General features: G+C 47.7%; 2 protein-coding genes across 7 annotated transcripts in view; both read left to right on the top strand.

Annotated features, from left to right (window-relative positions):
* Positions 1–11437, top strand: part of sec24a (SEC24 homolog A, COPII coat complex component) — a 46920-nt gene extending 35483 nt beyond the window's left edge. For 2 of the 5 annotated variants that reach the window (XM_079846756.1, XM_079846755.1), the window contains exons 16-21: positions 3501–3676; positions 3751–3888; positions 5677–5781; positions 6775–6867; positions 9777–9880; positions 10413–11437. In XM_079846756.1, the coding sequence (XP_079702882.1) occupies positions 3501–3676; positions 3751–3888; positions 5677–5781; positions 6775–6867; positions 9777–9880; positions 10413–10527 (731 nt within the window). In that variant the 3' untranslated portion in view covers positions 10528–11437. The remainder of the gene's footprint in view (positions 1–3500; positions 3677–3750; positions 3889–5676; positions 5782–6774; positions 6868–9776; positions 9881–10412) is intronic. The other 3 variants (XR_013818734.1, XR_013818735.1, XR_013818736.1) reach the window with 3 other exon arrangements.
* Positions 11438–12250: 813 nt separating this feature from the next.
* Positions 12251–12500, top strand: part of camlg (calcium modulating ligand) — a 12572-nt gene continuing 12322 nt past the window's right edge. Inside the window, exon 1 of one of the 2 annotated variants that reach the window (XM_079846759.1) lies at positions 12251–12500. This exon is cut by the window's right edge and continues 63 nt beyond it. In XM_079846759.1, the coding sequence (XP_079702885.1) occupies positions 12416–12500 (85 nt within the window). In that variant the 5' untranslated portion in view covers positions 12251–12415. The other variant, XM_079846760.1, reaches the window with a different exon arrangement.

Here is a 12500-nt window from a genome sequence, read left to right as displayed (position 1 = left end):
GTGTGTTCTGCTGTGTGTGTTGTTGTGTGTGTTGTGTGTTCTGATGTGTGTGTGTTGATGTGTGTGTTGATGTGTGTGTTGATGTGTGTGTTGATGTGTGTGTTGATGTGTGTGCTGATGTGTGTGTTGTGTGTGCTGATGTGTGTGTTGATGTGTGTGTTGATGTGTGTGTTGATGTGTGTGTTGATGTGTGTTGTTGATGTGTGTGTTGATGTGTGTGTTGTGTGTTCTGCTGTGTGTGTTGTTGTGTGTGTTGTGTGTTCTGATGTGTGTGTGTTGATGTGTGTGTTGATGTGTGTGTTGATGTGTGTGTTGATGTGTGTGTTGATGTGTGTGTTGATGTGTGTGCTGATGTGTGTGTTGTGTGTGCTGATGTGTGTGTTGTGTGTGCTGATGTGTGTGTTGATGTGTGTTGTTGATGTGTGTTGTTGATGTGTGTTGTTGATGTGTGTTGTTGATGTGTGTGTTGATGTGTGTGTTGTGTGTTCTGCTGTGTGTGTTGTTGTGTGTGTTGTGTGTTCTGATGTGTGTGTGTTGATGTGTGTGTTGATGTGTGTGTTGATGTGTGTGTTGATGTGTGTGTTGATGTGTGTGTTGATGTGTGTGTTGATGTGTGTGCTGATGTGTGTGTTGTGTGTGCTGATGTGTGTGTTGTGTGTTCTGATGTGTGTGTTGATGTGTGTGCTGATGTGTGTGTTGTGTGTTCTGCTGTGTGTTGATGTGTGTGTTGATGTGTGTGTTGATGTGTGTGTTGTGTGTGTTGATGTGTGTGTTGATGTGTGTGTTGATGTGTGTGTTGATGTGTGTGTTGTGTGTTCTGCTGTGTGTTGATGTGTGTGTTGATGTGTGTGCTGATGTGTGTGTTGATGTGTGTGTTGATGTGTGTGTTGTGTGTTCTGCTGTGTGTTGATGTGTGTGTTGATGTGTGTGCTGATGTGTGTGCTGATGTGTGTGTTGATGTGTGTGTTGTGTGTTCTGCTGTGTGTTGATGTGTGTGTTGATGTGTGTGTTGATGTGTGTGTTGATGTGTGTGTTGATGTGTGTGTTGATGTGTGTGTTGTGTGTTCTGCTGTGTGCTGATGTGTGTTCTGATGTGTGTGTTGATGTGTGTGTTGTGTGTTCTGCTGTGTGTTGATGTGTGTGTTGATGTGTGTGCTGATGTGTGTGCTGATGTGTGTGCTGATGTGTGTGTTGATGTGTGTGCTGATGTGTGTGCTGATGTGTGTGCTGATGTGTGTGTTGATGTGTGTGTTGATGTGTGTGTTGTGTGTTCTGCTGTGTGTTGATGTGTGTGTTGTGTGTTCTGCTGTGTGCAGCTGTGTGTGCTGATGTGTGTTCTGATGTGTGTGTTGATGTGTGTGTTGTGTGTTCTGCTGTGTGTTGATGTGTGTGTTGATGTGTGTGCTGATGTGTGTGCTGATGTGTGTGCTGATGTGTGTGTTGATGTGTGTGTTGATGTGTGTGTTGTGTGTTCTGCTGTGTGTTGATGTGTGTGTTGTGTGTTCTGCTGTGTGTTGATGTGTGTGTTGTGTGTTGATGTGTGTGTTGTGTGTTCTGCTGTGTGTTGATGTGTGTGTTGATATGTGTGTTGTGTGTTCTGCTGTGTGTTGATGTGTGTGTTGATGTGTGTGTTGTGTGTTCTGCTGTGTGTTGATGTGTGTGTTGTGTGTTGATGTGTGTGTTGTGTGTTCTGCTGTGTGTTGATGTGTGTGTTGTGTGTTCTGCTGTGTGTTGATGTGTGTGTTGTGTGTTGATGTGTGTGTTGATGTGTGTGTTGTGTGTTCTGCTGTGTGTTGATGTGTGTGTTGATGTGTGTGTTGATGTGTGTGCTGATGTGTGTGTTGATGTGTGTGCTGCTGTGTGTGCTGATGTGCGTGTTGTGTGTTCTGCTGTGTGTTGATGTGTGTGTTGTGTGTTGATGTGTGTGTTGTGTGTTCTGCTGTGTGTTGATGTGTGTGTTGTGTGTTCTGCTGTGTGTTGATGTGTGTGTTGTGTGTTCTGCTGTGTGTTGATGTGTGTGTTGTGTGTTGATGTGTGTGTTGTGTGTTCTGCTGTGTGTTGATGTGTGTGTTGATGTGTGTGTTGATGTGTGTGCTGATGTGTGTGCTGATGTGTGTGCTGATGTGTGTGTTGTGTGTTCTGCTGTGTGTTGATGTGTGTGTTGTGTGTTGATGTGTGTGTTGATGTGTGTGTTGTGTGTTCTGCTGTGTGTTGATGTGTGTTGTGTGTTGATGTGTGTGTTGATGTGTGTGCTGATGTGTGTGTTGTGTGTTCTGCTGTGTGTTGATGTGTGTGTTGTGTGTTGATGTGTGTGTTGATGTGTGTGTTGTGTGTTCTGCTGTGTGTTGATGTGTGTGTTGTGTGTTCTGCTGTGTGTTGATGTGTGTGTTGATGTGTGTGCTGATGTGTGTGCTGATGTGTGTGTTGATGTGTGTGCTGCTGTGTGTGTTGATGTGTGTGTTGTGTGTTCTGCTGTGTGTTGATGTGTGTGTTGTGTGTTGATGTGTGTGCTGATGTGTGTGCTGATGTGTGTGCTGCTGTGTGTGCTGATGTGTGTGTTGTGTGTTCTGCTGTGTGTTGATGTGTGTGTTGTGTGTTGATGTGTGTGTTGATGTGTGTGTTGTGTGTTCTGCTGTGTGTTGATGTGTGTGTTGTGTGTTGATGTGTGTGTTGATGTGTGTGTTGTGTGTTCTGCTGTGTGTTGATGTGTGTGTTGTGTGTTCTGCTGTGTGTTGATGTGTGTGTTGATGTGTGTGCTGATGTGTGTGCTGATGTGTGTGTTGATGTGTGTGCTGCTGTGTGTGTTGATGTGTGTGTTGTGTGTTCTGCTGTGTGTTGATGTGTGTGTTGTGTGTTGATGTGTGTGCTGATGTGTGTGTTGTGTGTTCTGCTGTGTGTGCTGATGTGTGTGTGTTGTGTGTTCTGCTGTGTGTTGATGTGTGTGTTGTGTGTTGATGTGTGTGCTGATGTGTGTGTTGTGTGTTCTGCTGTGTGTTGATGTGTGTGTTGTGTGCTGATGTGTGTGTTGATGTGTGTGTTCTGCTGTGTGTTGATGTGTGTGTTGTGTGTTGATGTGTGTGCTGATGTGTGTGTTGTGTGTTCTGCTGTGTGTTCTGATGTGTGTGTTGATGTGTGTGTTGTGTGTTGATGTGTGTGCTGATGTGTGTGTTGTGTGTTCTGCTGTGTGTTCTGATGTGTGTGTTGATGTGTGTGTTAATGTGTGTTCTGATGTGTGTGCTGATGTGTGTGTTGATGTGTGTGTTGTGTGTTCTGCTGTGTGTTGATGTGTGTGTTGTGTGTTCTGCTGTGTGCAGCTGTGTGTGTTGTGTGTTCTGCTGTGTGCAGCTGTGTGTGTTGTGTGTTCTGCTGTGTGCAGCTGTGTGTGTTGTGTGTTCTGCTGTGTGCAGCTGTGTGTGTTGTGTGTTCTGCTGTGTGTTGATGTGTGTGTTGTGTGTTCTGCTGTGTGCTGATGTGTGTGTTGTGTGTTCTGCTGTGTGCAGCTGTGGACCGCTCGGTGACGGCTAGCCTGGGGGACGCGCGGGACGCCCTGATCAACGCGGCGATCGACTCGCTGTCCTCGTTCCGCTCCTCAGTGCTGAGTGTCCAGCAGCCGGGCCTGCTAGCGCCCGCGTGCCTGCGCCTGCTCCCGCTCTACATCCTGGCCCTGCTCAAACACGTACGTCACACACACACACACACTGACGCTGCGCTCCGTCACACACACACTGACGCTCCTCTCTCCTCCCGCAGAGGGCGTTCCGCACCAGCGCTAGCACCCGGCTGGACGAGCGCGTGTTCTCCATGTTCCAGCTGAAGAGCCAGCCGCTGCCCTTCCTCATGCTGACGGTGCACCCGGGCCTGTACCGCGTGGATGACCTCAGCGACGAGGTTAGTGTGGGTCACCAGCACCACGTGTGTGTGAGAGACGGCACTCTCCCGCGGGGACACACTCCCTCAGCCGGCCTGGGTCTAACAGGGGAAACTGAGGAAACTAATGATTATCAGTGTAAACTAAAGCTTGGACTGGATATAGAGTTCCTCACAGCTCACCACAGATCCGGTGATCAGGGATACTGCAGGAATCCTGTTTCCTCACGTTTATATGAGCCTGATCTCCACACCGGGGGAATACAGCAGATTAGCCTGTGAACGCTTTATATAAACACAATACAGGTCTAAACCCATGTGATCACTCATATCAGTGTTATATACATCATCATATCCTCCAGCACGAACACTGGTGTCTTTTCAGTGTTTATTTAGAAACATGCAATTATGCAGAATATACGATGGTAAATATTTAATTGATACAATCCTATAGAAGTCAGTGTGGGGTTGATCAGAGTGTGTCTCAAACAAAGCATACAAGAATATTCAATATAACATGACAGAAACAATTCAGTAACTAGATAAATGCATACAATGACATGTAGCAAAAACACTTGCCTTAAAGGGGTCATATAATGGCACATGCACTTCTACAGGTTGATTGCACTGAAGTGTGTGTTGGCAGTGCCTGTACACAACCATCATAAAATGATAAAAATCCATCCAGTGTTTTTTTAATCTTCTTATATGTTTCCCCCCATCTCAAATCAAGCCGTTAGATTTTGTGATGTCACTGTCTATGAGCAGAATGGCTCTCAGCGAGTGTGGTGTGTGTTCTCGGGTGTAATGAGGATCACAGCATCATGTTGATGTTCCTAAAGCCGAACCGCTGGAGACGCAGTGGCTGAGTGTGTTCTCGAAGGGAATATTCCCCACGATCAACAGCAATGCTTTCATGTTTGCGCGAATCATTTCTCACACCAGACTGCTTCACACACGAGAACATTGAAGAAGGTATTAGCTCCTGTCTGAGTGTGTGTTTATGTGCCTAATGACTGCCATAGTCTCACAGACGGGTTATTTTTTAAACAGATCAGTAAATGCAAGTGCTTCAGTCTCACGGTTGTACCTAACCCTGCATAGATAACGTTACGCATCACGGACAAGCCTACATTTACCGGAACAAAGTTTTTCATGACCATTAGCTGTAACATCAATCTGTCAATGAACTAACATACATCAGTAAACGCATAGTGTTCGTACCTCACTACTCTACCCTCCAGTACACACAAAGATAGATCAAAGTGGCATTACGTTTCAGAAGCGTCCAGTCGAGCCTTAACTGTCGAACTTCTTCTGGCCGCCATCTTGTTCCGGGTCCGATACGGTTGCACAGAGGTGTCCTCAGAGACTCCCGCTGCCATTCTCCAAAATACACCCTCAACTGTTGTCAAGGCAACACTCCCAGGTGTGTTGTGTCGAAACGCCCACAGAGCAGAGGGGCGGAGTCAGCAGAGCTCATTATCATTTAAAGACACATGCACTGAAACGGCGTGCTGAAAACAGAGCTGTTTTTGACCAGGTAAAATGAGTGTTTTCTTACAATACTAATGAGAATTTTTAATTAAAGTATATTACAAACTTTTAATTTAAACCCTAAAGAATCATATTAACTTGTACAAAAATGTCATTATATGACCCCTTTAAACAAGGAATATCAACCGAACATAAATTCACTTTCTCCAACCGTTAACATGAGGCGAAGTGCATAAATCAACTCACTTGGTTCATGTAATATACGCACACATCAAATGTGAAGAATGATGTGGTGTGTGTTCTCACACACAGGGGGCGCTGAACGTCAGCGAGCGCACGATCCCTCAGCCCAGAGCGCTTCAGCTGTCTGTGGAGAAGCTGAGCCGAGACGCCGCCTTCCTCATGGACTGTGGCACAGTGAGTACACACACACACACACACACACACACACACACACACACACACACACACACACACACACACACACACACACACACACACACACACACACACACACACACACACACAGAGAGAGAGATAGAGACGCTGCCTTCCTCATGGACTGTGGCACAGTGAGTACACACACACACACACACACACACACACACACACACACACACACACCTCGCTCATCTGTGCTCGTGTTTATAATCATCCAGACGCCTGTTATTACACAATAACCCAGCGCTTATTTACTGAACAAGTTATGTAGTAAATATTGGGGGTGTAACGATGCCCTGTTGATTAAAATGCTAAATTTGATGTTACATTGTGTGTGTAAATGAATAGTCTTGGACTCGGTGCTGAAACCCAAAGCACAGGACAATAGAGACACCAGAATAACAATATTCATGATTCTGAAGCTGAAAACACTGAATTATTGTAGACGAATATGCCACAGACATATCCCCCGTTACATTATTATCCATTATACTCAACATTATAAATAATAGTTTAATGTAGTACTGACACTAAAACTCGGCGATACTAAAAAAACTTGTGTTTTTTTTCTCACAGTAATTTTTCTTATATACACAATATATAGTCACTATCCACAATACATAGTTGCATCTTTGTGTTGCGATATATTGTTACACCCCTAGTAATATTCATTAAGATGATTAAAAGCTTCTGTGAAGAAAGAGTTCCAGTGAGCAGCTTCTAGCCTAGATGAGCGATCAGTCTCAAACATGACGGATATTACACAGCTGTGCATCGCATACATGATGAAATCTTGATTTGAAAAGAGAGCACTTTAAAATCTATCCTGTTTAATTGTCTTATAGTCCATTTCAGTGTACAAAACAATCATTCTAGCAGCAAGACGAAGACTTGAACAATATTAGTGAGTTCTGTCCTCCATGCATCTGATAATGCGGCTCATACACACTCTCCGCTTGTCTCTTTCAGGTCCTGTATCTCTGGATTGGAAGGAACTGTAACCCAGTTTTCCTCACGCAAGTGCTGGGAGTGGAGAGCTACGCTGCTGTTCCTCTCAACATGGTACCTGGCGCACACCACCTGACGCGCACTACCACCTGACACGCAAACCACCTGACACACACACCACCTGACGCACTCACCACCTGACGCGCTCACCACCTGACGCACACACCACCTGACGCGCTCACCACCTGACGCGCACCACACCACACCACACCACCTGACGCACACACCACCTGACGCACACACCACCTTACGCGCACTACCACCTGACGCGCTCACCACCTGACGCGCACACCACCTTACGCGCTCACCACCTGACGCGCTCACCACCTGACGCGCACACCACCTGACGCACTCACCACCTGACGCACTCACCACCTGACGCACTCACCACCTGACGCACTCACCACCTGACGCACTCACCACCTGACGCACTCACCACCTGACGCGCTCACCACCTGACGCGCACCACACCACACCACCTGACGCGCACCACACCACACCACCTGACGCACACACCACCTTACGCGCACTACCACCTGACACACTCACCACCTGACGCGCACACCACCTGACGCACACACCACCTGACGCACACACCACTTGACGCACTCACCACCTGACGCACACACCACTTGACGCACACACCACCTGACGCACACACCACTTGACGCACTCACCACCTGACGCACACACCACTTGACGCACTCACCACCTGACGCACACACCACTTGACGCACTCACCACCTGACGCACACACCACCTGACGCACACACCACTTGACGCACTCACCACCTGACGCACACACCACTTGACGCACACACCACCTGACGCACACACCACTTGACGCACTCACCACCTGACGCACACACCACTTGACGCACACACCACCTGACGCACACACCACTTGACGCACTCACCACCTGACGCACTCACCACCTGACGCGCTCACCACCTGACGCGCACCACACCACACCACCTGACGCGCACCACACCACACCACCTGACGCGCACCACACCACACCACCTGACGCACACACCACCTTACGCGCACTACCACCTGACACACTCACCACCTGACGCGCACACCACCTGACGCACACACCACCTGACGCACACACCACTTGACGCACTCACCACTTGACGCACACACCACTTGACGCACACACCACCTGACGCACTCACCACTTGACGCGCTCACCACGTGACGCACTCACCACTTGACGCACACACCACCTGACGCGCACACCACCTGACGCACTCACCCCTTGACGCACACACCACCTGACGCGCACACCACCTTACGCGCACTACCACCTGACGCGCACTACCACCTGACACACACCACCTGACGTGCACACCACCTGACACACACTACCACCTGACGCACACACCACATGACGCGCACCACCACCTTACGCGCACCACCACCTGACGCGCGCTACCACCTGACACACACCACCTGACACACACCACCTGACGTGCACACCACCTGACACACACTACCACCTGACACACACTACCACCTGACGCACACACCACATGACGCGCACACCACCTTACGCGCACCACCACCTGACGCGCACTACCACCTGACACACACCACCTGACGTGCACACCACCTGACACACACTACCACCTGACGCGCTAACCACCTGACACACACCACCTGACGTGCACACCACCTGACACACACTACCACCTGACGCGCTAACCACCTGACACACACCACCTGACGCGCTCACCACCTGACGCACACACCACCTGACACACACTACCACCTGACGCGCTAACCACCTGACACACACCACCTGACGTGCACACCACCTGACGCGCTAACCACCTGACACACACCACCTGACGCGCTCACCACCTGACGCACACACCACTTGACGCACTCACCACCTGACGCACTCACCACCTGACGCACACACCCCTTCACGCACTCACCACCTGACGCACTCACCACTTGACGCACTCACCACCTGACGCACTCACCACCTGACGCACTCACCACCTGACGCACTCACCACCTGACGCGCTCACCACCTGACGCGCACTACCACCTGACACACACCACCTGACGCGCACTACCACCTGACACACACCACCTGACGTGCACACCACCTGACACACACTACCACCTGACGCGCACACCACCTGACACACTACCACCTGACGCGCACACCACCTGACACACACTACCACGCGCACACCACCTGACATACACTACCACCTGACGCGCACTACCACCTGACGCGCACTATACCTGCCTCATGCGTAATGATATGACGCAGCGCCTGAAAATAGGTCTAATAGGTTAGACAAACTTAGTCCCGGTCACGTTGGACCATTTTCAGGCGCTGCGTCATATCATTACGCCTGCTGGACTCATGGTACGGCAGCAAAGTTTCTTGATTATCACGCAGGAATGAGAGTATAGTTCCTAGCCATATCAGCCTAGAAGATCGCAACTTTACATTTTCCGTCGGTCTTTAACTCTGGGGGAGTTGTAAAATGAGCCTATTTCCAAAAAAAGTGGAGTATCCCTTTAAGAGAGCGATGAAATAAGGGTACAGTGCAGAAGAGAGTGTATACAGCTCAGTTAGACATATATTAATGACTCGTGTGCACTAAGATGGTAGTATCAGGAGTTCAGTGAAGATGAGAGGATCTCTGTCCATCAGCGTTAGTGTGACAGGAAGAGGCAGATATGATGTTTGCTGGCCTGTAACTGAGGTCATGTGACTGGCCTGTAACTGAGGTCATGTGACTGGCCTGTAACTCTCTGAGGTCATGTGACTGGCCTGTAACTCTCTGAGGTCATGTGACTGGCCTGTAACTCTCTGAGGTCATGTGACTGGCCTGTAACTCTCTGAGGTCATGTGACTGGCCTGTAACTCTCTGAGATCATGTGACTGGCCTGTAACTGAGGTCATGTGACTGACGCTGTTGTGTTTCCTCAGGATCAGCTGCCAGAGTTGGACACTGCAGAATCGTCCCGAATCCGAGCTCTGATCGACTGGCTGAGAGAACGCCGGCCGTTCCACTCCGTCCTGCACGTCATCAGGTCAGACACACACACACACACACACACACACACACACACACACACACACACACACGTACGTACAGGCTCTAACTGCACACGTATCATCACTGAAATACACCATTCACTGGATGTCCAGGGGCTTTTTCACACACACACTGATGTCCATTTAGTTCAACTGAAATGAAGTTAATCAAATCATCATCAAATGCAACATAAGTAAATAATGTTACGTGGCATTATAATAATGTTAAGTCATTTGAACACTTGTTAGGAAATATAAGTGCCATTGTTTGACTAAGAGATTAGTTTTATGAAATGCATGAGTCGAGCTTTTATGACCATAACATTCATAACAATAGAAACTAGTGTTTCTTAATATTAACAAGTGGTTTCGGTCACTATTATTGACGTCAGTGTACACTGTCAGTCACTGCTGCTTATGAATATTGATTTATTACCCGACACCTGAACGACGGACACTAACCCTCATGAGCTAACATGATGAGCTCAGGCTGTTAGTGTGAGACACTGAACCCTGTTTCTCCTCCAGAGACGAGAGTCCGCTGAAGGCTGACTTCCTACAGTACCTGATTGAAGACCTCAGTGAGTCGGCGCTGTCGTACTACGAGTTCCTCCTGCACCTGCAGCAGCAGATCAGCAAGTGAAGCGCTGTGTGTGTGTGTGTGTGAGACACTACAGCTCGTGCTCCTCCCGCTCGCAGCGCTTCAGCGCACAGCCTTTCTAATTTATTGCCTTTTACTAAAAAAAATATGAAAATGTAGGAAAAAAAATTCTTATGACTTTCTTACAACCTTTATAATGAGTGCTATCCAGATTACTTCACCCTCACACACTCGTCTGCGCAGTTCCAGGTTTCTGTTTTCTCCAGTCATGTGTTTTAATTTATGAAGGCAATAGTTGAGCGTGTGCTGTCAGCGGGACCGGGAGAGGAGTGTGTGCACGGGCGACTCATCTTTACACATGTATAAACCTATAATATAGTCTAAAGATTGTTAATTTTAGTAAAACTTTATTCAGATGATGCAAGGTGAGAATAAACTGCTTGGGACTTTATAATTCCCCATGAAGAGATTTTTATGAATGTTTAAATCTGGAGCTTTGGGCAGAATGAGGGAGATGTGGGACTGTGATCTTAAAGCTCGAGTGTAATCCAGAATCCAGAGGCCGAGGGTCTTCACCTCTCCACAGCAGATCAGTGTGTGTGATGACGTCAGATCAGTGTGTGTGATGACCGACAGATCAGTGTGTGTGATGACCGACAGATCAGTGTGTGATGACGTCTGTGATGAAGACGAGCACAGGAGCGATCTTCATCATGTGTGCTGATGTTTCTGGGGTAATCACAGTTATCATTCAGAGGGATATTTTTTTAAACCGATGAAGAGCATCCTCTGGTCTCCTCAGTCGTTCGGCTCATCTCCGCACACGTGACCGCTGTGTGTGTGTTTGAGCAATTATTTGTAAATTCTCTGCAATTTTGTACATGTGAACTTCCTGAAGGAATGAACTGATCATTAAAGAGGAAGCCTCGCATGAGCTCTACTGAATCATTGATCACGGCTCTGGGTTTTCTTTACGTGTTGATGTTTCAGCAGATCCTGGTCATCTTTCAGTCATTTAAAGTCAGCATAACATCAACATGGACTACTCTTTAAGACATGTGTGGTATATTGGCGTGTTTATTATAAATGATTAATGGGTGCGGATCTTCAGTGGTGTTCCTGAATCCTCAGGGGTTTCGGGTCTTTCAGACGCTGATCTCACACAGTTCGAGTCCAGATGGATTCTCTTCTCTGATGACGAGGGCGGAGCCACCTGTCAATCACATCAGATCAGCCAATAGCAGACCACGACCATCCAGTCAGTTCCCCACAGACACAATCAAGTGATGCTCGTCATCCTAATTATTTTTTTAAATGCATGTATTTTTCTGTCTGTAACACCAAAGTCCTGTGGTAAAACCCTTATTTACTCTCTTCTGTAAAGACCTGAAATATTACTTGGATCCTTTGAAATGTGAATGAGTGGTTGTGTAGTGTGCACTATACGTTCCCCTAACTTGTTTATATAAATAAATGAAAAATAAGCAGGCTTCTCTTGACACAAAGCCAACAGGAGTTTTCCATTGGCTTTTGGACTGGTTTATGATTCTTACAGGTTTTGTTCAACACGATAATCTTCACAAATAAACACAACTTTGGATTTTGAATCGTAAATACAAATATAAAGACCAGACGTACATTTGTAACCTTAAATCAGTACTTTCCACTATTAAGCCATAATCTTTTGGTGAATTTTGTAGTTTTGAAGACAAAATAATATGTGATTCGAGCAGAAGTTTCGTGAGCTCTGGCTTTTATTTTGAAACGCGTTCGTCATTCATAGGAGACGCGCTGTGCGTGACGTCATGATGCTGCGCGAGACTCCGCCCCGTCAGTAATAACACACTCACTCTCACACAGACAGAGAGAGGACCTGCGGACGGATTATTATCAGTCATAACTGCAGTAATATCACACATATATCTGCGCGATGGAGGTGTGTGAGGAGAGCGAGGGCGCGCGCACGGCCGCTCAGAGGCGCGCGGAGATCCGGAGGCGGAAGTTGATGCAGAACT

The sequence above is a fragment of the Squalius cephalus genome (assembly GCF_949319135.1).
Source record: "Squalius cephalus genome assembly, chromosome: 17".
Classification (NCBI taxonomy): Eukaryota; Metazoa; Chordata; class Actinopteri; order Cypriniformes; family Leuciscidae; genus Squalius; species Squalius cephalus.
Note: the sequence above shows the minus strand (reverse complement) of the source record. Positions and strands in the feature narration are given on the sequence as shown.